The 26,583-nt window shown below is 43.1% G+C and overlaps 1 protein-coding gene across 2 annotated transcripts in view; it reads right to left on the bottom strand.

The window, feature by feature from the left end:
• The window catches only part of LOC118358621 (tyrosine-protein kinase JAK1-like), a 70,325-nt gene that overhangs the window by 42,503 nt on the left and 1,239 nt on the right, over positions 1 to 26,583 (bottom strand). Inside the window, exons 1-2 of one of the 2 annotated variants that reach the window (XM_052480093.1) lie at positions 21,044 to 21,281; positions 10,787 to 10,992 (exon numbers count right to left, since the gene is read on the bottom strand). In XM_052480093.1, coding sequence (XP_052336053.1) covers positions 10,787 to 10,985 — 199 coding nt within the window. In that variant the 5' untranslated portion in view covers positions 10,986 to 10,992; positions 21,044 to 21,281. Of the gene's footprint in view, positions 1 to 10,786; positions 10,993 to 21,043; positions 21,282 to 26,583 lie in introns of those variants that run through there. The other variant, XM_052480092.1, reaches the window with a different exon arrangement.

The following is a 26,583-nucleotide window of genomic DNA, read 5'->3' as shown; positions in this document are numbered from 1 at the left end:
ACCCGGAGAGCAGCTTCCACGTAGGTCAAAGTTTGAACAATCAGGCTAGGAAAGGGCCACCACTGAATGATCAGTTGCACAGAGTTCACACGCGTGTCAGTGTATACCAAAGTACAGAGTGCACGTTTCACTGTTTATTTGCCATGTGCACAGGATGCAACAGGTGTAAAACAGTATTGTGACATTTTTACACTGAGAGCTCTTTCCCAACAATGCAGTGACAGTAGTAATAATAGAACATGGAATCATAATAAAACACACACAAAAAGTATGGTTGGGTTGAAGAAACATGAGAATGCCAGTATATACTGGTTATTTAATGTGCAGTGCTTCTGGAGTGGTTGAGGTAGGTTTATACATAAAAAAGTGACTGATAGGACATACATTGATGACTAAATACAGAAATATCTCATTTACATAAGTATTCACAACCCTTGAGTCCTTACTTTGGAAGAGCACCTTTTGGGGTCGATTACAGCTTTGACTCATCTTGGGTATGTCTGTATCTATATCAGCTTTGCACATCTGGATTTGTGGGATATTCTCCCATTCATCCTTGCAGATTTTCATCAAGCTTTGTTAATTAACCTCTAAGACACTGTGCTTTGCATTTACCACAGAATCTTTTGTTTTACACGTGCCTTTTTGCATACTCCAGGTGTGCCGTCAGGAGTGGCTTCCGTCTGGCCACTCTCCTAATAAAGCCCAGATTGGTGAAGTGCTATAGAGACTGTAGCACATCTGGTGGGTTCTCCCCCCCCCCATCTCAGCCAAGGAACTCTGTAGTTCATTGACCAAGGTCCTTCTTGCCCCGTTGCTCAGTTTGGTCGGGTGGCCAGCTCTAAGCAGAGTCTGGGGAGTTCCACATTTTTTCCATTTCCTAATGATGGAGACCACATGTTCTCTTGGAAACTTTCAACACTCGAGAAATGGTTTTATAGCCTCCCCCAGATGTATATCTCGGACAGTTCGTTGCACTTCCTGGTTTCTGCTCTGACAGACTGTCAACTGTGGGACCTAAAAGTGCTTTCGGAAAGTATTCAGACCCCTTGACTTTCACATTTTGTTACGCTACAGCCTTATTCTAAAAATGATTCAATAGTTTTTTCCCCCTCCTCAATCTACAAACACAACTCCATAATGACAAAGAAAGAACAGGTTTAGACATTTTTAAAAGAACTAAATGGAAATATCACATTTACATAAGTATTCAGACCTTTTACTCTTTGTTGAAGCACCTTTGACAGTGATTACAGCATTGAGTCTTCTTGGGTATGATGCTCGAAACTTGGCACACCTGTATTTGGCGAGTTTCTCACATTCTTCTCTGCAGATCCTCTCAAGTTCTGTCAGGTTGGATTGGGAGCATTGCTGTACAGCTATTTTCAGGTCTCTCTAGAGATGTTTGATTGGGTTCAAGTCCGGGCTCTGGCTGGGCCACACAAGGACATTCAGAGACTTTTCCCGAAGCCACTCCTGCATTGACTTTGCTGTGTGCTTAGGGTCGTTGTCCTGTTGGAAAGTGAACCTTCGCCCCAGTCTGAGGTCCTGAGTGCTCTGGAGCAGGTTTTCATCAAGGATCTCTCTGTACTTTGCTCCGTTCATCTTTCCCTCGATCCTGACTAGTCTCCCAGTCTTTGACTCTGAAAAACATTCCCACAGCATGATGCTGCCACCACCATGCTTCACTGTAGAGTTGATGCCAGGTTTCTCATGGTCTGAGAGTCTTTTTGCCTTTTGAAAAACTCCAAGTGGGCTGTCATGTGCCTTTTAATGAGTTGCTTCCGTCTGGCCACTCTACCATAAAGGCCTGATTGGTGGAGTGCTGCAGAGATGGTTGTCCTTCTGGAAGGTTCTCCCATCTCCACAGAGCAACTCTGGAGCTCTGTCAGTGACCATTGGGTTCTTGGTCACCTCGCTGACCAAGGCCCTTCTCCCCCGATTGCTCAGTTTGGCCGGGCGGCCAGCTCTAGGAACAGTCTTGCTGGATCCAAACATCTTCCATTTAAGAATGATGAAGGTCACTGTGTTCTTGAGGACCTTCAATGCTGCAGAAAATGTTTATTAGCTTTCCCCAGATCTGTGCCTTGACACAAACCTTTCTCGGAGCTATACAGACAATACCTTCGACCTCATGGCTTGGTTTTTGCTCTGAAATGCACTGTCAACTGTGGGACCTTATATAGACAGGTGTGTGCCTTTCCAAATCATGTCCAGTCAATTTAATTTACCACAGGTGGACTTCAATAAAGTTGTAGAAACATCTCAAGGATGATCAATAGAATCTTACAGCAAAAGGTCTGAATACTTATGTAAAAATTGTATGTTTTTTTCTGTTTAATATATTTGCAAAGATTTCTAAAAACTTGTTTTCACTTCGTCATTATGGGGTATTGTGTGTAAATTGCTGAGGATTTTTATTTATTTAATCAATTTAAAAATAAGGCTGTAAAGTAGCAAAATGTGGGAAAAGTCATGTGGTATGAATACTTTCCGAAGGCACTGTATATAGACAGGTATGTTTTTGTAAATCAAGTCAAACAATTGAATTAGTCACAGGTGGACTCCAATCAAGATGTAGTGACATTTCCAGGATGATCAAAGGAAATTGGATGTACCTGAGCTCAATTTGGAGTGTCATAGAAAAGGGTCTGAATACTTATGGAAATTAGATATTAGTGTATTCCATTTACAATACATTTCCAAACATGTTTTCACTGTCATTATGGGGTATTGTGTGTATTCAGGCTGTAACATAAAATGTGGAATAAGTCAAGGGGTATGAATACTTTCTGAAGGCACTGGACATGTAAACAGGGCCAAAAAGTGACTGACAGCAGGAATATATAAATACTTATGGGAATACACTAAATGGTAATATATACATATAAACAGCAGTAATAGTGATGAGAGTGTGCGTCAGGGTGTGTATTATGTGTGTGTGCGTGAGTAAGAGCGACAGTGAAGGTGTGTGTGTCAGAGTGGATAGAGACCTGTGGATGGGCATAGAATCCGTGTGGATAGTATGTGGGAGAGGGAGAACAGTAATGTTAGTTGTTAGCCATTTAACAGTCTTATGGCCAGGCAATAGAAGCTGCTTAAGGGTTTGTTGGTCTGAGCCTTGATGCACCGTTAATGCCTGCCGCATGGGAGCATGGAGAATAGTCCAGGTCTTGGGTGGCTGGAGTCTTTAGTCATTTTTCAGCCCTGGCATGTACGTCCTGGATGGCTGGGATCTCGACACCCAGTGATGCTCTGGGTAGTCTGCACCACCCTCTGTGGGGCCATCAGGTCGAGGGCGGTGCAGCTGCCATATCAGACAGTGAATAAACCAATCTGGATGCTCTCGATGGAGCAACTGTAAAAGTTCCTGAGGATCTGAGGGGCCGTACGAAATCGTTTCGGCTTCCTGAGGATGAAGAGGCGCTGCCGTGCCTTCTTCACGACTGTGCTGGTGTGAGAGGACCATGTTAAGTCCCCAATGAATCTCCACTGTTGCCCCGACGATGTGGATGTGGATGGTGATTAAGATTAAATATTGCACTAAGCACGATTGTCAATAGTCTACTGTGGAGTCTCTAGACTATTGTTTCCAAATCTTTTTTGAACCCTGCCACACCTTGATGGGATATAAAATTCTGTGGCACACCTAAAATGTATTGATTTCATTTACAAACCATACATTTTTTGTGACAAAGTTTTTGTATAGATTTAAATGGGTTTATTTGAAATATTTTCATAGTGTTTATAGTTCTTTACTCACAATGGTTAATTTGTGTGTACCCCTTTAAGAGCGTCCGGGCGAATCTGTGCCAGAAAGAAGAAAATGCATCTCTGGTAAAATAGGTCTTTAGTTTTTAAAGGTTTTGTTTACAGACAACTGGTTTTCTCCATTGTAAAGGTGCAACCACAGACACGAAGCCATTCTCCGTTTGTTTTTATGGCAGAAGCTGTGGTATAGCTTAGCCCAGAGCCATATATTAAGGAATAAATAACTTTGGCTAAGCCGATTCATATCTGCCTGTGCTAATGGTTCTCACAGGCAAAATCAAATGATAGAAATTACTTTGATCGTGATGTCTGCCCCTCAAATGATAAAAATGTAACAACTGCCTTAGCTCACTGGACTTGAAACAACGATACAGATGTAGCCATGTGCCATTTAATGTATCATCTGACCGGCACTAGTGCTTCCAAGTCCAAATTCCATGTGTATTCCACATGTCACGCTTCTAAGCGAGTGTACAAGTTTCACAGCACACCTGAGAGTTCCTCAAGGCACACCGGTTGGGAACCACTACTCTATAGACTGTCATTAAATGGCAAGTGTAAACTAGGCTATGTAATAAAGTGATAGTAGTAATATGCCTATTACAATACAGTAGGAACTAATGTACAACCTACAGCAGGGTGTCCCCAACTGGCGGCCTGTGGCCCACATTTTCGACTAATTGTTGGTTACAAAAGAGAGTTAAAAACACCAGCAAAGCCAAGGGATTTTAATTAGGGAAATCTGTTCCAATGTTTTCCCACGCACAATTAAGTTGTTAGGCCCGAGACAAAGTTGAGGGCTGGCAAACAGAGCCAATATATCCTCAACGCCGGCTTTGAAGGCATTATCACTTTAATACAACGGGTTACCAACATATTCAAATAATTATATTTTCATTAAAAAAGGTTATTTTGATGAATTTATTCATACTATTTCATAGTAGTCCCGACACAAATCTAGAGTTGCTACCCAAGCCGGCTGGTCGTTCGTTCTATCGGTTCAGTTGTTCCGTATCTAAATGTTTGTTTTTGTTCGTTCTAAATGTTCCATTGCCATGATGGCTAGCAACATTCTTATCCCTTGCTTGCTAGCTAGCCAACTACGGCTAACTTTTGGTCACCTACAAACAAGCAAGATTTCTGTCTCTCACAGACCTGTAACTTCTTCTTTAAGAGGCTCCTCTGTCCTCCACTCATTTACATGAATTAATGGCACCTGTTTGAACTTGTTATCAGTATAAAAGACACCTGTCCAAAACCTCAAACAGTCACACTCCAAACTCCACTATGGCCAAGACCAAAGAGCTGTCAAAGGACACCAGAAACAAAATTGTAGACCTGCACCAGGCTGGGAAGACTGAATCTGCAATAGGTAAGCAGCTTGGTTTGAAGAAATCAACTGTGGGAGCAATTATTAGGAAATGGAAGACATACAAGACCACTGATAATCTCCCTCGGTCTGGGGCTCCACGCAAGATCTCACCCTGTGGGGTCAAAATGATCACAAGAACGGTGAGCAAAAATCTCAGAACCACACGGGGGGACCTAGTAAATGACCTGCAGAGAGCTGGGACCAAAGTAACAAAGCCTACCATCAGTAACACACTACGCCGCCAGGGACTCAAATCCTGCAGTGCCAGACGTGTCCCCCTGCTTAAGCCAGTACATGTACAGGCCCGTCTGAAGTTTGCGAGAGAGCATTTGGATGATCCAGAAGAAGATTGGGAGAATGTCATATGGTCAGATGAAACCAAAATAGAACTTTCTCGTGTTTGGAGGACAAAGAATGCTGAGTTGCATCCAAAGAACACCATACCTACTGTGAAGCATGGGGGTGGAAACATCATGCTTTGGGGCTGTTTTTCTGCAAAGAGACCAGGACAACTGATCCGTGTAAAGGAAAGAATGAATGGGGCCATGTATCGTGAGATTTTGAGTGAAAACCTCCTTCCATCAGCAAGGGCATTGAAGAAGAAACGTGGCTGGGTCTTTCAGCATGACAATGATCCCAAACACACCGCCCGGGCAACGAAGGAGTGGCTTCGTAAGAAGCATTTCAAGGTCCTGAAGTGGCCTAGCCAGTCTCCAGATCTCAACCCCATAGAAAATCTTTGGAGGGAGTTTAAAGTCTGTGTTGCCGAGCAACAGCCCCAAAACATCACTGCTCTAGAGGAGATCTGCATGGAGGAATGGGCCAAAATACCAGCAACAGTGTGTGAAAAACTTGTGAAGACTTACAGAAAACGTTTAACCTCTGTCATTGCCAACAAAGGGTATATAACAAAGTATTGTGATAAACTTTTGTTATTGACCAAATACTTATTTTCCACCATAATTTGCAAATAAATTCATTCAAAATCCTACAATGTGATTTTCTGGATTTTTTTTCTCATTTTGTCTGTCGAAGTGTACCTATGATGAAAATTACAGGCCTCTCTCATCTTTTTAAGTGGGAGAACTTGCACAATTGGTGGCTGACTAAATACTTTTTTGCCCCACTGTATGTAAACCTCCGACTTCAGCTGTATATAACCATAAAAGTTATGCCATTTAATTCACGATTTCAACTGGCTGAGAAACGCTGCCTGCCTGTCTGTCTTGTCCTGACACATTCAATACTATGGGACAACTGAAGATCGAATTTCAATATTGAAACAGATGGCGAAAGAGACAGCAAGGTTTATACAGATTTTTTTGTTATTTTTATTTAACAAGGTAGGCTAGTTGAGAACAAGTTCTCATTTGCAACTGCAACCTGGGAAGATAAAGCATAGCAATTCGACACATACAACAACACAGAGTTACACATGGAATAAACAAAACATACAGTCAATAATACAGTAGAACAAAAGAAAAATAAAGTCGATATACAGTGAGTGCAAATGAGGTAAGATAAGGGAGTTAAGGCAATAAAAAGGCCATGGTGGCGAAGTAATTACAATATAGCAATTAAACACTGGAATGGTAGATGTACAGAAGATGAATGTGAAAGTAGAGATACTGGGGTGCAAAGGAGCAAGATAAATAAATAAATACAGTATGGGGATGAGGTAGGTAGATAGATGGGCTGTTTACAGATGGGCTATGTACAGGTGCGGTGATCTGTGAGCTGCTCTGACAGCTGGTGCTTAAAGCTAGTGAGGGAGATATGAGTCTCCAGCTTCAGAGATTTTTGCAGTTCTTTCCAGTCATTGGCAGCAGAGAACTGGAAGGAAAGATGACCAAAGGAGGAATTGGCTTTGGGGGTGACTAGTGAGATATACCTGCTGGAGCACATGCTACGAGTGGGTGCTGCTATGGTGACCAGTGAGCTAAGATAAGGCGGGGCTTTACCTAGCAGAGACTTGTAGATAACCTGTAGCCAGTAGGTTTGGGGGCGAGTATGAAGCAAGGGCCAACCAACGAGAGTATACAGGTCGCAATGGTGGGTAGTGTATGGAGCTTTGGTGACCAAACGGATGGCACTGTGATAGACTGCATCCAGTTTATTGAGTAGAGTGTTGGAGGCTATTTTATCGATGACATCACCGAAGTCCAGGATCGGTAGGATGGTCAGTTATACGAGGGTATGTTTGGCAGCATGAGTGAAGGATGCTTTGTTGTGATATAGGAAGCCAATTCTAGATTTAATTTTTGATTGGAGATGCTTAGTGTGAGTCTGGAAGGAGAGTTTACAGTCTAACCAGACACCTAGGTATTTGTAGTTGTCCACGTATTCTAAGTCAGAGCCGTCCAGAGTAGTGATGCTGGACGGGCGAGCAGGTGCAGGCAGTGATCGGTTCAATAGCATGAATTTAGTTTTACTTGCGTTTAAGAGCAGTTGGAGGTTTTGGTGATTTGGGCTGACTTTCCGACAGCATCTTAACTGCATTGCTCTGTACCAAAAGAATACTTGTTCACGTTACATTTAACAACAATTGTTTTGGTACAGAGCAATGCAGGTAAGATGCTGTCGGAAAGTCAGCCCCAATCACCAAAACCTGCACATAATTGGCGCGTTATCACTCATTCCTCTCGCAAGGCATTCTGGGACTTGCAGTCAAAAGGCATAATTCAACACAACCCAATACAATTACATATGCAAATAAATCTAAATAAATATCTTTACAGATACAGCTAAAAGAATAAACTTAAACATTAACTCAAACACATTAAAGTTACAACACAGGTGCAGGCAGTGATCGGTTGAATAGCATGAATTTAGTTTTACTTGCGTTTAAGAGCAGTTGGAGCCCACGGAAGGAGAGTTGTAATGGCATTGAAGCTCGTCTGGAGGTTAGTTAATAACACAGTGTCCAGAAAGGGGCCAGAAGTATACAGAATGGTGTCATCTGCGCCGAGGTGTATCAGAGAATGACCAGCAGCAAGAGCAACATCATTGATGTATACAGAGAATAGAGTCGGCACGAGGATTGAACCCTGTGGCACCCCCATAGAGACTGCCAGAGGTCCGGACAACAGGTCCGCTGACTTGACACACTGAACTCTATCAGAGCAGTAGTTGGTAAACCAGGCGAGGCAATCATTTGAGAAACCAAGGCTGTCGAGTCTGCCAATAAGAATGTGGTGATTGACAGAGTCGAAAGCCTTGGCCAGGTCGATGAATACGGCTGCACAGTAATGTTTCTTATCGATGGCGGTTATGATGTCGTTTTGGACCTTGAGCGTGGCTGAGGTGCACCCATGACCAGCTCTGAAACCAGATTGCATAGCAGAGATGGGATTCGAAATGGTCGGTAATCTGTTTGTCTGGCGTTCGAAGACCTTAGAAAGGCATGGTAGGATAGATATAGGTCTGTAGCAGTTTGGGTCTAGAGTGTCTCCCCCTTTTGAAGAGGGGGATGACCGTGGCAGCTTTCCAATCTTTGGGATTCTCGGAAGATACGAAAGAGAGGTTGAACAGGCTAGTAATAGGGGTTGCAACAATATTGGCAGATAATTTTAGAAAGAGAGGGTACAGATTTGTAGGGGTACAGATTTTGCAGCTCTTTCAGGACATCAGCTATCTGGATTTGGATAAAGGAGAAATGGTTGGGGCTTTGGCGGTTTGCCATGGAGGTTTAGGCAAGTTGCTGTTGGGGTTGCAGGGCTGTTGACAGGGATAGGGGTAGCCAGGTGGAAAGCATGGCCAGCCGTAGAGAAATACTTCTTGAAATTCTCAATTATCGTGGATTTATCGGTGGTAACAGTGTTTCCTAGCCTCAGAGCAGTGGGCAGCTGGGAGGAGGTGCTCTTATTCTCCATGGACTTTACAGTGTCCCGGAACTTTTTTGAGTTAGTACTACAGTATGCAAATTTCTGTTTGAAAAAGCTAGGCTTAGCTTTCCTAACTGCCTGTGTATATTTGTTCCTAACTTCCCTGAAACGTTGCATATCACAGGGGCTAAATCTCTGCTGTTGAAAACTAAATGTTAGTCTAAAAGAAATGTAAGAATGTCTAGATGCTTTTTATAGTGGAGATCAAGTTTATAAATTACTTGGCTGGGCTGATGAGACAGATTGAGATTGCACAGTCCGATGGAACAGCCAGTGGTAACTGCGATTTTAACCAATCAGCATTCAGGATTAGACCCACCCACAGATGAGCCTTTCTGTTTGTTTTAAACTATAAATGGAACATAATATGGGATGGGAAAAGTATAGGGCCATGACACTTCCTCTTTTCTGAGCTCTTTTGTTTTGATGTGAGGGACATAATGTGGGTTAAACTACCTACCACTGACCACACAAGACAGAAAGGTCCTGCACAGACACAGATACAGAATACTTTGGATTAGACTATAAACAGATCATACATTTGTGTTGGCAGCTGCTTTGTTTGTTTAGCCTATAACTGGTGAGTATTTGCATATATTGACTATGGTAGCTGTGGAGTTGAACTCCTCCCTAGTCGTGTTGTTGTCTGTGTAGGCTTCCTTTCTCTGCTCGCTCTGCAGTACTGGGAAGAAAAGTGTTGGCTTCACACAAGGACGAAATTCCAGAACTCGTCCCGCCCTGAACCAACCCTAACCAGCCACCATCTTGTATTGGAGTCAGTATGTGGCTGAAAGGAACCACACTTCTCTTACCCTCTCTTCTACTCTCCCTTTCTAGCACCGATCACACTGACAGATGATGTGGAGTTTTTGAGCCAGTATCAGAACAAAGGTATAAATACAGGCCTATAATTTGTCTGTCAAAGATGGAGACCACCAAACCAGCATCTTTTAGAGCTGTAGGAAAACAGGTGCTGGGTGTTAGTATCTTTTCTCATGCTGGATACCCTAGTAGCTAGGCTACATCGGCTTTGTCTGTATTGTGTGCCTGCTATCTGGCAAGGGAGGAGTATACAGTAGTTACTGTAAGTATTATGTCATGTTTTGTCATCAAATCAGGTAGAGTACATGTGGAAGTCAGCAGAGAAGCATAAATTCAGCTACTGTAACAGCCTGCTAATATAGTTCAAACAAAGCCATTTGGCATCAGTAAGAGGGTCGTTCCACCCACCCCAAAACAAGAGGATTACCACACAAAATCATGAAATCATTTCTGTAATCACAAACAAATAAAATTAACATTCCTGAAACATTATTTTGTTTAAAACGGGTGCCTACAGGCACACACACTCACACACGGGTGCCTACAGGCACACACACTCACACACGGGTGCCTACAGGCACACACACTCACACACGGGTGCCTACAGGCACACCCACCCACACACGGGTGCCTACAGGCACACCCACCCACACACGGGTGCCTACAGGCACACCCACCCACACACGGGTGCCAACAGGCACACCCACTCACACACGGGTGCCTACAGGCACACCCACTCACACACGGATGCCTACAGGCACACCAACCACACACGGGTGCCTACAGGCACACCCACACACGGGTGCCTACAGGCACACACCCACACATACAGGGATGGACGCAGTTAGGCGTGCAACACACACTTGCAGTTATGCCATACGATACACACACACACACACACACACACACTCTTGGCGGGAGGTGAGACAGTACTTACAGCATATTGTGGCGGCCTTGACACACAGTTCCTCAGCGGTGAAGCTGCCTTTGAGGAATCCCAGCTGCGGCATATCTGGCAGGTAAAAATGGATCTCCAGACCCCTCATGGGCACAGTGACGGGGCCCTCGGCTCTCCTCGACCTCCTCATCTTCCCACACAGTTGCCTACCCAGCTCCATCACCCCCGGACTTGGCATCCAGACTCTGAAGGTAGAGGCAGAGGGATGGAGATGTCAATGCATCAAAGGCAAAACAGAGGGAGTGTGTATGTGTGTCGGGGGTGGGTAACGTATTGATCCAGAGGTGAGCTCACTGTAGCAGTGGTACGGAGTCCAGCATACCCTGATGACTCACGTTGGCTACCCACAACACACACCTACTCAGGCAATGTAATTCACGACACACACACACCTACTGAGATGATCTCACCAAAGCAAACACAAACCTCCTCTGGAGGGAGGTGAGGTAGTTCTCCCTCTGCGTGCAGATCATCCCATTAGTTCTCCCAGCAGCGTTTCCCCTTCCTCTACAGCGGCGCAGGTAGCATCCCTAGTGGCTAGGACAGTTTGTTTCACAACACCCCTAATCAGCCTATCGCCAATGGCGACAGAGCTCTGATATACTGACTGCTGCTGGGCTGCTGGGATCAGCAGGATCACACACACACACACACACGTAGGCCTACATGAATCACACACACACACACACTGTCGGGGCCAAAGTGTCCTCAGGTCCTGCTGAAGTCTTATCAGCCTGTGAGAACCCCGCTCCACACACACGGTGTATTCATTAGTCTACAGTGCCGAGAAACGGTTAACAGTGCAGCAACAGTGGAAAAGATGGATTGCTGCGATGAACCGATACCTGCAGTTCATCACGGATGGCTGAAGACAGCACAATAGTTGCTGGGCAAAGTGCTAACGCCAAAGGCTACGCTAGACAATACACATTCTGTATTTTATAATCCACATTCTGTACTGTATTTTAAAGGCATGTGGCCTTCAAACGCTTTTCATGAGGTCATCCTTCACATCCAAACAATGTAGACCTAGGCCGACATTCTGCATCAGCCACAACTGAACTACTGTACGTTACACTGGCAACAATGTAGACCTAGACCGACATTCTGCATCAGCCACAACTGAACTACTGTACGTTACACTGGCAACAATGTAGACCTAGGCCGACATTCTGCATCAGCCACAACTGAACTACTGTACGTTACACTGGCAACAATGTAGACCTAGGCCGACATTCTGCATCAGCCACAACTGAACTACTGTACGTTACACTGGCAACAATGTAGACCTAGGCCGACATTCTGCATCAGCCACAACTGAACTACTGTACGTTACACTGGCAACAATGTAGACCTAGGCCGACATTCTGCATCAGCCACAACTGAACTGAACTACTGGCAACAATGTAGACCTACACTGGCAACAATGTAGACCAATGTAGGCCGACATTCTGCATCAGCCACAACTGAACTACTGTACGTTACACTGGCAACAATGTAGACCTAGGCCGACATTCTGCATCAGCCACAACTGAACTACTGTACGTTACACTGGCAAAACAAAACAGACACCTCAGAGGTAGGCTAGGCTACATTCTATTACTGTACTATCCTTCAACACATGTTGAAAGTTTGGATGAGTCAGATGACTGCGTTTTCCCTAGGATTTTTTTCAGCAGCGGTAGCAAAGTTAGCCGGCGTGGCCAACGGCGCCAAAGGTTTTAGAGGCCCTCCCCTTTGGCCACCGAGACAACAGTTTGCAGTTTTAAAGCTGCTTTCCTGCAATTCTACACATCGTGCCATGAGGCTGAGAGAAGATTTGGCTTATGTTGTGTTCTTATGCTATCTGAGTGACTCAAACATTGTAACACAATCAATAGTGAGCCAACATGTTGTTTTCACCACTTTTTGTTCCTCGTCTCTCTGCAGCAGACATAGTAAGCAATATGTTTGAAAGATCAAATATCGACTCGCAATACATATAGAATTGTGAAAAAATTGCAATACATATCGCATTGGTACCTATGTATCGTGATAATATGGTATGGTGAGTTCCCTGGCAGATCCCAGGCCTGCTACCTCACTCTCCAACCAAGGTGCATGAATGGAGGAGCAAACTGAAGTGAAGAGGAAATGCAGAAACTCTTGGGAGGGCATCAATAAAGAAGCATTTGATCAACTTCCACTGCCCTCCAAGAGTTGCTGAATTTGCTCTTCACAGGGATCAGTCTGGAGTGGACGGTTTTTCGTGGCCGGTGATTTTAATGCAGGGAAAGTGAAATCCGTTTTACCTCATTTTTACAAGCATGTCATCTGTGTAACTCGAGGCAACAAAATTCTAGATCACTTTACTCCACACATACAAGACTCTCCCTCACACTCCATTTGGCAAATCTGGCCATAACTCTATCCTCCTGATTTCTGCTTACAAGCAAAAACTCAAAAACAGGATGTACCAGTGACATGCTCAATACGAAAGCACAGATAGAACATTGAGACTGATATTTCATATGTATAAATGTGAAGAAACGCCAAGTGCATGCCACTCACTACCCAATATGGTAGTGAGAGGAAGCTCAGTGGCTGTAAATGGATGGATTTTGTCCGAAACTGTACATTTTCTCATCGGTGAAACATTTGATCTCAATACAATATTTTGGTTCCCCAAACAAGAATCGAACAGAGTGTATTAAGTTGTGTGGACTTTACCCTTTGCCATTGTTTAAAAAAAAATTGCGTTGTTAAGGAGTGCAAAGGCAAATTTAGCTATTACACACTCGCATTTCACAGAGTAGGTGTTCCCTAACGGACATATGCAAATGCAGGCTGGAACGGGCAAATAGGATCTCGCTAGCTCGTGCTGGTCTCTTCCCTCCTCCTTGCTTGTTCTGCCCACTATAACTAATTTGTTCACATTGGAAACGACAGGCTGTGGTCTATCTTGGTTTAGTTATAAAAAATCTTTGACGGAAGTGGACAAACGAAGCGGGTGCTAAGCTACCGGACTGTTTCGCTAGCACAGAATGGAATATGTTCTCGGATTCACCCGATAACATTGAGGAGTTTACCACCTCAAATAAAAAGACATGTTATGTGCTGAATACAACAGGTGTAGACTTTACTGTGAAATGCTTACTTATGAGGTGTCCATCTTTATTTGAAAAACATTTTTACCCCTTTTTCTCCCCAACTTCCTGATATCCAATTGGTAGTTACAGTCTTGTCCCATCGGACTCGGGTGAGGCGAAAGTCGTGAGCTATGCGTCCTCCAAAACACAACCCTGCCAAGCTATACTGCTTCTTGGCACACTGCCCGCTTAACCCTGAAGCCAGCCACACCAATGTGTCGGAGGAAACATCGTAGAGCTGGCGACCGAAGTCAGCGTGCCTGGCCGCCACAAGGAGTTGCTAGAACGCGATGGGGCAAGGATATCCCAGCCGGACAAACCCTCCCCTAATCCGGACTAATTGTGCGCCGCCTCATGTGTCTCCTGGTTGTGGCCGGCTGCGACACGGCAGCTAACCCGGATCTGTAGTGACGCCTGCGATGCAGTGCCTTAGATAGCTGAGCCATTCGGGAGGCCAGGTGTCCTTCTTTGCGAAACATTGAAAAACCTCCCTGATAGTTGTGTTTGAAATTCACTGCTCGACTGAGGGACCTTACAGATAATTGTATGTGTGGGGTACAGAGATGAAGTAGTCAATTAAAAATCATGTTAAACACTTAGTGCACACAGAGTGAGTCCATGCAATGTATTATGTGACTTGTTAAGCCGAGCTTTACTTTGAACTTATTTAGGCTTGCCATAACAAAGGGGTTGAAAACATTTTGACTCAAGACATTTCAGCTTTTAATGTTGAATTAATTTGTAAACATTTCTAAAAACACAATTCCACTTTGACAATATCGGGTATTGTGTGTTGGCCAGTTGGCCAAAATCTCAGGCTACAACACAACAAAATGTGGTAAAGGTCAAGCGCAAGTACGACGTCATCCCCACAGTGACAGTACGTAAGGCGTCTTCATAAAGTATTCATACCCCTCAATGAATTCCACAATTTGCTGTGTTACAGACTGAAAAAAAATTCTACCCCATCTTCACACAATACCCCGTAATGACAAAGTGAAAACATGTTCTTAGAAATGTCTGCAAATTTATTGCAAGTAAAATACAGAAATATCTCATTTACATAAGTATTCAAACCCCATTGTTATGACACTCCAAATGGAGCTCAGGTGCATCCAATTTTCTTTGATCATCCTTGATTGGAGTCCACCTGTGGCTAATTCAATTATTTGGACATGATTTAGAAATAATCTGTGTGTATAAGGTCCCACAGTTGACAGTGCATTTCAGAGCAGAAACAATACCATGAAGTCCAAGGAACTGTCCAAAGATCTCCAAGATAGAATTGTGATGAGGCATATACTGTATCTGGCGAAGGGTATAAAACTATTTCTAGAGTGTTGAAAGTTTCCAAGAGCTTAGAGCTGGCAGTCCGACAAGAAGGACCTTGGTCCGAGAGGTGACCAAGAACTCAATGGGCGGCTGGTAGCCAAGTGATTAGAGCGTTGGGCCAGTAACTGAAAGGTTGCTGGATCGAATCCTCGAGCTGACAAGGTAAAAATCTGTCGTTCTGCCCCTGAGCAAGGTGATTAACCCACGGCCGAAGACGTGGATGTTCGATTAAGGCAGCCCCTCGCACCTCTCTGATTCAGAGGGGTTGGGGTAAATGCGAAAGACACATTTCATTTGAATCTCCCTTTCCCAATGACCACTCTGACAGAACTATCGAGTTTATTGGCTGAAATGGGAGAACCTACAAGAAGGACAACCGTCTCTACAGCACTTCCCCAATCTGGGCTTTATGGGAGAGTGACCAAACGGAAGCCAATCCTGAGAAGAAAGCACATGGCAGCACGCCTGGAGTTTGCAAAAAAGGCATGTGAAAGACAGGGCATAAGGCAAAAGATTGTGGTCTGATTGACACATACATTTAACTTTGGCCTGAATGCAAAGTGCTATGTCTGTAGAAAGACATGTCATGACCTGTCTAACACCATGCCTACTGTGAAGCATAGTGGTAGCAGCATCATGCTGTGGGGATGCTTTTCAGCAGCAGGGACCAATGAATGGAGGCAAATACAGGCAAATCCTTGATGAGAACCTGCTTCGGAATGCAAATGACCTAAGACTGGGGGCAAAGATTTACGTTCCAACAGGACAATGACCCCAAGCATACAGCCAAACCAACGCTGGTATTATTCAGAACAAGAATATGAAAGTCATTGAGTGACCCACACTTGAATCCCATTGAAAATCTATGGAAAGACTTGAAGATTGCTGGTCACCGCCGCTCCCCAACTAACTTAACATGAGAAAATCTGCCAGGAAGAATGGGAGAAAATCCCCAAATACAGATGTGCAAAGCTTATACAGACATACCCAAGATGAGTCAAAGCTGTAATCGACCCCAAAGGTGGTCTTCCAAAGTATTGACTCAGGGGTGTGAATACTTAAGTGAATTAGATATCTTTATTTCAAAGTCAATAAATATGCAAATATTTCTAAAAACATGTTTTGACTTCGACATTATGGGGTATTGTGTGTACAAGGGGGAGAAAATGCTGTAAGAATTAATACTTTCCGAAGGCACAGTATATGTACATACAGTTAAAGTCTGAAGTTTACATACATAAATCAGTCAAGACATAAGAATAAAAATTGTAGACCTCCACAAGTCTGGTTCATCCTTGGGAGTAATTTCCAAACGCCCGAACCACGTTCATCACCATGGGAGCACGCAGCAGTCATACCGCTCAGGAAGGAGATGTGTTCTGTCTCCTAGAGATGAACGTACTTTGGTGCGCAAAGTGCAAATCAATCCCAGAACAACAACAAAGGACCTTGTGAAGATCCTGGAGGAAACGGGTACAAAAGTATCTATATCCACAGTAAAACGAGTCCTATATCGACATAACCTGAAAGGCAGCTCGGTAAGGAAGAATCCACTGCTCCAAAACCACCATAAAAAAGCCAGACAACGGTTTACAACTGCACATGGGGATGAAGATCACCTCCAAAGCCCAGTACTTCCTGTGCTAGCTCCCCGCACTCACCTTGCGGAGTGTGTCATCGTTCCGGCACCATCTGTGCCTGCTCTACGCACCAGGTCTCCAGTGCGCCTCCACAGCCCAGTACGCCCTGTGCCACCTCCTCGCACTCTCCCTTAAGTGCGCCTTCCCAGTCAGGTACGTCCTGTGCCTGCTCCCCGCACTCATCCTGAAGTGCGTGTCACCAGTCCGGTGCCACCTGTGCCGGCCCCACGCATCAGGCCTCCAGGGCGCCTCCCCAGTCCAGAGCGAGGGTTCCTAGTCCAGAGCCTCCTGTGGGGGTTTCTAGTCCAGAGCCTCCTGTGGGGGTTTCTAGTCCAGAGCCTCCTGTGGGGGTTTCTAGTCCAGAGCCTCCTGTGGGGCTTCTAGTCCAGAGCCTCCAGCGAGGGTTCCCAGTCCAGAGCCTCCTGCGAAGATTCCTAGTCCAGAGCCTCCTGCGAGGGTTCCTAGTCCAGAGCCTCCTGCGAGGGTTCCCAGTCCAGAGCCTCCAGCGAGGGTTCCCAGTCCGGAGCCTCCAATTATGATCCACGGTCTGGAGTCTCCGGCGTCGATCCACGGCGACGATCCACTGTCCGGAGCTTCCGGCGACGATCCACAGTCCGGAGCCTCCATCGACGATCCACGGTCCGGTTCCTCCGGCAACGATCCTCAGTCCGGAACTTCCGGCGACGTTCCACGGTCCGGTTCCTCTGGTGACGATCCACGGTCTGGAGTCCCCGGCAACGACTCAACGGTCCGGTTCCTCCGGCGGCGATCCACGGTCCAGAGTCTCCGGCGACGATCCACTGTCCGGAGCCTCCATCGACGATCCACGGTCCGGTTCCTCCGGCAACGATCCTCAGTCCGGAGCTTCCAGAGTCGCCACCGACGCTGACGGATCCACGATTGGAGCAGGGACGACGTCCTGCACCGGAGCCACCACCGAGGCTAGATGCCCACCCGGAGTCAAGTTTTGCGGCCGGAGTCCGCACCTTTGGGGAGGGGTACTGTCACACCCTGACCTTAGTGAGCCTTTTATTCTCTAATTTGGGTAGGTCGGGGTGTGACTAGGGTGGGTACTCTAGTTTTTCTATTTCTATGTTGGCCTGGAATGGTTCCCAATCAGAGGCAGCTGTCTATCGTTGTCTCTGATTGGGGATCATATTTAGGCAGCCTTTTCCCACTGAGTTTTTGTGGAATCTTGTTTCTGTGTAGTTGCCTGTTTGAGCTTCACTTATTGTTTATTCTTCTTTGTTGTTTTTGTGAGTTTCTTTTGATTAAACATGTGAAACTCTACGTACGCTGCGCCTTGGTCTGTTATTTCATTAGACGATCGTGACATAATCCAAGTTTAACACATGACTGTAAGTCGCTTTGGATAAAAGCGTCAGCTAAATGGCATATATTATTATTATTATTATTATATTATCATTTTAAAAGGCTAATTGATCATTAGAAAAACCTTCTGCAATTATGTTAGCACAGCTGAAAACTGTTGTCCTGATTAAAGAAGCAGTAAAACTGGCCTTCTTTAGACTAGTTGAGTATCTGGAGCATTAGCATTTGTGGGTTTGATTACAGGCTCAAAATGGCCAGAAACAAAGGACTTTCTTCTGAAACTTGTCAGTCTATTCCTGTTTTGAGAAATTAAGGCTATCCCATGCGAGAAATTGCCAAGACACTGAAGATCTCGTACAACAAGGTTTTTCGAATGATCAATTAAGACTTTTAAAATGAAAAATGTCAATTTAATAACTACCTACATATACATATTACCTCAACTAACCGGTGCCCACACATTGACTCTGTACCGGTACCCCCTGTTTTTAGTCTCACTATTGTTATTTTACTGCTGCTCTTTAATTATTTGTTACTTTTCTTTCTTATTTTTTGAAGGTATTTTTTCTGAAAACTGCATTGTTGCAACGGCTTGTAAGTAAGTATGTCACTGTTGTATTTGGCGCATGTGACAAATACAATTTGATTTGATTTAGACAGCGGTACTCCTCAGGCTTGGGAGGTATCCAGATTGTCATAATGACCTTGTGCCATACCCAGATATTCTGTAATACCGGCACTGAACACCATGGGCACTGTTTTCAAACCTCACTGATACTCTGTAGTCCTAAGGTTAGCAATGCTAATAAGTACATGTAAAATCTCTTAGAGAATGCTAACTAAATTATAACAAGCTAATTTTATTGTGTCTGACCTAAACTATACAAGTAAATAAGTAACTCAAAACTACTACTCACAGTTTGCTGCATACCCAAAACAAATATTAGCCAGCTAGGCTTTTGATCCAGGAGGGAACTCTGCTGTTACCAAGCGAATGCTTGATTTTGGAAGAAGCTAATCACAGCTACATAGCTAACTAACTACGAAATGAACAAACCAAATGCACAACTTGTCCGTTCTCAAAAGGCTCAGGTCTCTCATCGTTGTGTGCTTGTAAACAAACACCATATGACTGGGTACTACCGGTAAGCTTAATAATGAAAAATTAAGTGACAGGTGAAATCAAGAATGTGATCTTCTTTATCTCCTAACATATTACACAAGTTGACTGCAGGTATTTACTTAATAAATGGCTTTAAAAATGTCAAAAAGAGAGTTTCCTAATTTTACATTTGCTAAATTGCAATTTGTGGAAAAACCCTGTTCTAAAAGACACACCTGATGCGAGCCGTTTCATAGGACAGATTAACATCTCAATTAGACATTTAGAAAGAGGGAAAACGTAGATATGCAACAACTAGGATGGTTGTTAATATGACTAGGATTGTGCCTTTGGCTTCTGGACAACGAAAGAAAGTTGATACGAAACCCAGTAGAACAGGAGAGAAATGCTGTGAAACCTTTTTGGTTACTAGCTTAGCTGTTGTTGTTAGCTGATTTGTGCTGCTCTTCTCTTTCCCACTGCTCCACACAGACTGTGTCTGTGAGTTGCATAGCAACGAGTCTCCGCTCTGGCTTGCTCGAGGCTCACTCTGACTAGAGACAGCCATTAGAAAGTAGCTTTCTTAACTAACTCCGTAAACTCACTTTACATGACTATTTTCTGTAAAATAATAATTCCGGTCGACCAAGACACTGTTCCTGTTTTATGACTGACGAGATTTGTCAAATTCGGACACCAAATTAATTCCACAAATTTATGCAAATGAACCTACAAACTGATAAGCATGACCGGTCAAATTATTATTTTTCCGGTGGCTAACCGACTAACGGTTAACATCCCTAGCCCTAAGTCTTTTATTTTCTTCACTAATCCGAATATTAAAAGGTTCAGGGTTTCCAAAACTCTATACTCGGTACTCCGCTGGGTGCTTGTTTTGGTTTTTACCCTAGCACTACACAGTTGATTCAAATAATCAACTAATCATCAAGCTTTGATCATTTGAATCCGCTGTGTAGTGTTAGGGCAAAAAAAACTAAATGTGCCCCGCTTGGGGTCCCGAGGACTGAGTTTGAGAAACGCTGGTGTAAACAATCATAACCCCTGTGAAATATATTTTCTATAACCACAATATTGTATTTTCAGCTGGTGTACAAAACCGAAAGCATAGAAATAGCACACAAAGAACAGATCTACTGCTTCTTAGATTTGCTTTAAAAAATAATGAAAGATCTATAAAGATCTATAAGTAACATGTATATGTGATTTTGGTCAGGTCAACTAAAACGTTATTGTTATTGAAATGTTTATAAGCTGAAATGTCGTTACCATTGGCAGCCATTTTGAATTCTGCTCTCTGGATAATTTTGAAATCAGCATATATTCTGAGGGATGTTTGTACAAAATGTCATGCCTTTATCTGCTGCATAACAATTTTTATAGTCAAATACCAGCTGTTATGGCAGCCATTTTGGATTTTCGCGATAACTCGCTTCCTGGTTAAATTTGACATGGGCACCCCTTCTAAGATGTTTTCAGGCAACCCTTCTAGGATGTTTTCACATCACCTTGTTTGTACCAAATTTGATGCTTGTATCTGCTGCGTAACGTTTTTTTTCCCACTAAGGCCCAGGAATGATAATATTCAAGCTAAAGTTAATAGGATATCGGATAGCTAGCCTGGATATGTGGCATTTTACTCAATATCAATAATCACATATTTGTTATGTTTAACGTTACTCACCTAGCGAGCTATCCAAGTCTAACGTTACTTCCCTATCGTTTTGTTCATAGATCCAGAATATAATTATCCGTTGTGAAACTATAAAGACTGACTTAATCTTGACAAAATCCGTAGGTATGGGAATATTCCAAACGAAAAATGTTTTGTCCGACGAGTTTATTTCCCTTCTGGTCGAGAGCAAATTCATAATCTTTCTAACCCTTCCTGTCAAGTAACGTCCCTCTTCCCGAAAATAATGCAACTGCAAGCTCAGCTTCACGCATTCTGATTGGTGCACTGCTCCTTCAGTCAAGTGATACTGTGTAGCCCACTGACACTATTTTATGTTGTTAACCCTAGAATGGATCAGCATTACAGTTAACTGAATGGCATCACATCCATTGTAATGTAGCAGAGGCTGTGTGTGTGTGTGTGTGTGTGTGTGTGTGTGTGTGTGTGTGTGTGTGTGTGTGTGTGTGTGTGTGTGTGTGTGTGTCTTGTTATTCTATCCTCGTGGGGACCGGAAATCCCTCAAAATCCCCACAAGGATAATAAAACAAGGAAAACTGTCCCTAGTGGGGACACTTCCCACGTCCCCACGAGGAAAAATGTTATTTTACATTTAGGGGTTGGATTAGGGCTTTCTGGTTAGCGTGTCCGCCCTGAGGTGGTGAGTTTGATCCCTGTCCAAATCATACAAAAAAATAATAAAAAATGGGAGCTGATGCATCTCTGCTTGGCACTCAGCATTAAGGAGATAGATTTGGGTAAGGCCCTGCGATAGCCTAGCGCCATGTCCAGTGGGTGTACTTGCCTCACACTACAAAAACAGGAGATAGTCCCCTGCCCTATGAGCTGTTCTGGCTCGCACAAACCAAGACTACTTATATACTTACTTTTTAGGGTTAGGGGTTAAGGTAAAGTTTAGGTTTTAGGGAAAATAGGATTTTGAATGTAAATTCATTTCAGGTCCCCATGAGGACAGAAGAACAAGTGTGTGTGTGTGTGTGTGTGTGTGTGTCTGTCTGTCTGTCTGTGTGTGTCTGTCTGTCTGTCTGTCTGTCTGTCTGTCTGTCTGTCTGTCTGTCTGTCTGTCTGTGTGCGTGCGTAAGAGTATTGCCATTGGGGATGAAACCATTCCTTATATTTTATGGGAGGTAATTAGGAAATTATTAAAAACATTCATAACATTTCCCCCATGAGGCCACTCGTGACTTGACTGCATGAAAGGGCTACAATACACACAAAAGGGGGTTGAGAAAATAATTATAAATGTCATAAAAGCCTACACAAAATGCATTCGGGCAGGTAGAGTTCTCCTGGCATCCGCCAAACCCAGATTCATCCATCGGACAGCCAGATGGTGAAGCGTGATTCATCACTCCAGAGAATGCGTTTCCCCTGCTCCAGAGTCCAATGCACATGGTGATCTTATCCTTGTGTGAGGCTGCTCTGCCATGGAAACCAATTTCATGAAGCTCCCAACGAAAAATGATTGTTCTGACGTTGCTTCCAGAGGCAGTTTGGAACTCAGTAGTAGTGAGTGATGCAACCGAGGACAGACTCTTCAGCAGTCGGCGGTCCCATTCTGTAAGCTTGTGTGCCACTTCGCAGCTGAGCCATTGTTGTACCTAGTGGTTTCCACTTCACAATAACAGCACTTACAGTTGACCGGGGCACATCTAGCGGGACATAAAGTTGACAAACTGCCTTGTTGGAAAGGTGGCATCCTATGATGGTGCCACAATGAAAGTCTCTGAGCTCTTCAGGATGGCTATTCTACTGCCAATGTTTGTCTATGGAGATTGCATGGTGGTCTGCTCGATTTTATACACCTGTCAGCAACGGGTGTGACTGAAATAACCAAATTAATTCGAAGTGGTATCCACATACGTTGTATATATAGTGTATCTTGCATCTTTACCAGGCACTCAATGCAAACACACTCTGACTCTAAAAGCAATTCCATATTGAATTTACAACACATGGAATGTTTAACAAAATCAATTCCTGGCTGTTATGGTAATATCGTCAAAATTCCATCCAGTTGTGTGTTACATGAAACATTGATTACCTTTGCAAAGAACACACAGTCACAATCCTGTTTGTATCTGACCATGTTAATCAATAACCTACATATTTAATTCATGACCCATAGCTTTATCTGTTCAAAAGATTAGAAAAGGCTTTTGCTGTTAAAAATGTCAAATGTAAATGGTAATTCTGCGCCTCCATCTCTTTCCCATCTGATCATCTTTCTGATTGTCAATATTTCCACATATGATCAACAACATTTCTTATTTACAGTATCGTCTTGTAGTCCAAAAAGGAGGCTACAGTCAAATGGAAACTGACCATCCTCCTAGTGAGGTGGGAGGAAATAGAGAGCCAGGTCCTTTAAGATGGGACAGGGACGGGAGGTTCCGTTTGCCAGTAGTGGAGGTACTTCCCGTCTCCCATATCTGACGTGTTAAAACGGAGTTAAGTTTGCCGGAAATCATAGGCCTATATGTATTACAAGCTTACTAGTTAAAACCTAACTTTTAAAATACTGTAATGTAGGCCACTAGGTATGTGAAAATGTGAGCATCTATTTAGATGATTTTGACAACATATACAGTATGATTGATAGTACAATTCATATCAAACATAGTTACGAAAGTGTCTATCACTTTAAGTGCTTATTAAGAAGTTGTTTACATTTATCTGTCAGCGTTTTTATTAATTACCCGAATTGATGTTCCACTGATTGACATATCCTCCACAGTCAAATTGTGCGATTAGGGTTCAAAAACCGTTCCCACCCTCAAAACCATTTACAACTTCGATCAGTCCAGTTAAACCAAACCGTGAGGGAGGGGACAGCGACATTGAAAGGGGGGGTATAGAGAGGGGAGAACGAGAGAAGGGGAATGTGGGGGCAGAGAGAGGGGGAGAGAGAAAGATGTGGCGTGATCTTTTGGTTATGTGTCTGGGGGGGATTTCCGCATTGACTTCCTGTATGTCTAACATTCTAAAGACATGTCAAACCGGAGTCTTATGTTAATACCTCTACTCTTAGGTTATTTATATTCTTCAATCATACTAAAAATGTATTAATAACTTTTACAACCATGTTTGTATCTATTATGTAGTGGTGTAAAGTAAATTAACAAAATATACTTTAAAGTACTACATAAGCAGAATTCATAAAGAAAATAATGTACTTTTACTCCATTTATTTTCCCTGACACCCAAAGCACCGTACATGTTGAGTGCTTAGCAGGATAGAAATATGGTCCAATTCAGACACTTCTCAAGAAAACATCCCTACTGCCTCTGATCTGACGGACTCACTACACACAAATGGTTAGTTTGTTAATGATGTCTGAGTGTTGGAGTGTGCCCCTGGCTATCGGTTTTTTTTTTTTAAATGGTGTTGTCTTGTTTGCTTAATATAAGGAATTAGAAATTATTTAAACTTTTACTTTTGATACTTGAGTATATTTAAAACCAAATACTTTTAGGCTTTTAGTCAAGTTGTATGTTACTGGGTAACTTTCAGATTTACTTAAGTCATTTTCTAAAAGTAAACATATTAATGTATGTTTACTTTTACTCAAGTTTGACAATTTGATACTTTTCCACCATAGATAGAAATCTAATCAGAGGTGCAGTGGCCACACATCACGACTATTAGAAATAGCATGTATACACATCAGTTTATTTCCAATTCATTTGCATTTTCTTAAAAACAAGAATGATTCAAATGCTACAAAAACATAAATGTGCCCCCTTTCAACTTATTACGTAATACAGCATTCTTTCTACATAAAATAACAATTCTATTCAAATCAATTTTGAAAAGCATAGGCTACACTCTTTGTGAATCATTATACAGTATTACAATTGAAAATCAAGAGACAACATTATAATGTGAGACCATTTTGGTTGCATATGATCGTAAATATTTTGCTGTGCAACCTTGATTTAAAAAAAAATGTTGCCTTGTAAAAAAAATCACCCAGATAATAATTGTTGGTTTAATTATCCTTCGCTGTAATGCTGTTTCCAAGTGCACCAGAGAAAAAGACGAGCTTAGATTCGGTAGCGTCATGGTCAAGCGCGTAACTTGCCCGGGGACAGGTGGGTCAAGAATCCTCATGTTATGATTGGAACACCCCCGCGGCCAAAAACTCTTTTGGTTTAGCCCGGTCTTTAGAGGCGGTGGTTTGTGACGGTAAAACAAGTTGAGCAAGGCTTGTAGTAGGGAGAACGGGGATACGCACAATATCTCCTCTTTCATCTTAACAAACCCTCAAATCTGTGAGCTAACTTGGAACAAATAAAATAGTACATTCAAATATTCAAAGCACGAATACGAATGATATTGATTTTTTTTTAATCAAATGGAGAACGTTTGTATTATGAACCTTTAATATCTAGTAGTCTAGAGAATTAGAGAAGAGCTGTTTCTATTTATGCCAATTTGAAGGCCAGAATTGTGGGGGGAAAGCACTAATCATGTTTATGCATGCTTAGAATACTCCCAGAACCAACTTTCTTTTCTATTTAAATTTGAGAATTGACCAAACAAATTGACTCACCATAGTCTTTATTGGCAGGGGTGCAGTGTGATATTGTACAGCAGCATGCTGGTTTGAAAATAGTGTTTTTACACAATGTAGAAACCTATTATACTACAAATAACTTTGTAACTTCAATAACAGGTACTTGTAAAAAAGCTGTACATGGTTATACAATAAACAACTGTCTTTACAGGGTTACATATTAGTTTATAGAGCACAGCATGTGCTTCGGGAGCTAGAATTCATGTAGGCCCAATATAGGCTATATCTCAATCAAGTTGAAAAATCATATTTTCTGGTGCTCCTAAATTTTACGTTGTTCTCCTAACATTTTAAAAGTTGTGAGCACCAGTGATATCAATGAAAAACTTCGCCTTCGATACAGCAGTACCATCTCCATCCATCATCACAAAGTGGGGTGTGTCAAGGTGGCAGCCATCCTTCAGTTATCACAGTACTGTACCTTTCAGATGGACAGCATCAGCACAGTGATAACTGAACCAGGGCAGCCTGGATGTCATGTTAGGAAGCCAAGAGACAGCAGCCCCGTCGGTCTGAGTTCCAGCACAGTACAACATCAGCCATGGTGATCCAAGGGGTCAGATGCCATCCGTCTTCATGATGCCAGGCTCACACATGATGACACACGCACGCACACACGACTTGGAGCCCAGAGCAACAATAATATCTTGTCAGTCACACTATTCTTTTGCAGATGGAATCGTGCCAAAAGAGGGACTTAGAATGACATGACACTGTATAGGGTCGTGCAGGTGCCTTTGGACATTGCAGAAAGTGCATTTACTTCATGCACAGGTCATCGGAGTAACAAAAGGACTGTTTTTGACCATACCTAAATTCCAAATATCATGTCTGTATTTCATGATATCACATTACAAGAACGAGAACACAATTGCATGCAGAAGTCAATGTAAAGAGGTTTCTCTAATAGGTTACCAAAATCTGCAAAGCTTTGTAATTATTCACAGGATA

The sequence above is a fragment of the Oncorhynchus keta genome, chromosome 26, assembly GCF_023373465.1.
Source record: "Oncorhynchus keta strain PuntledgeMale-10-30-2019 chromosome 26, Oket_V2, whole genome shotgun sequence".
NCBI lineage: Eukaryota > Metazoa > Chordata > Actinopteri > Salmoniformes > Salmonidae > Oncorhynchus > Oncorhynchus keta.
This window is presented reverse-complemented; position numbering and strand designations above follow the sequence as displayed.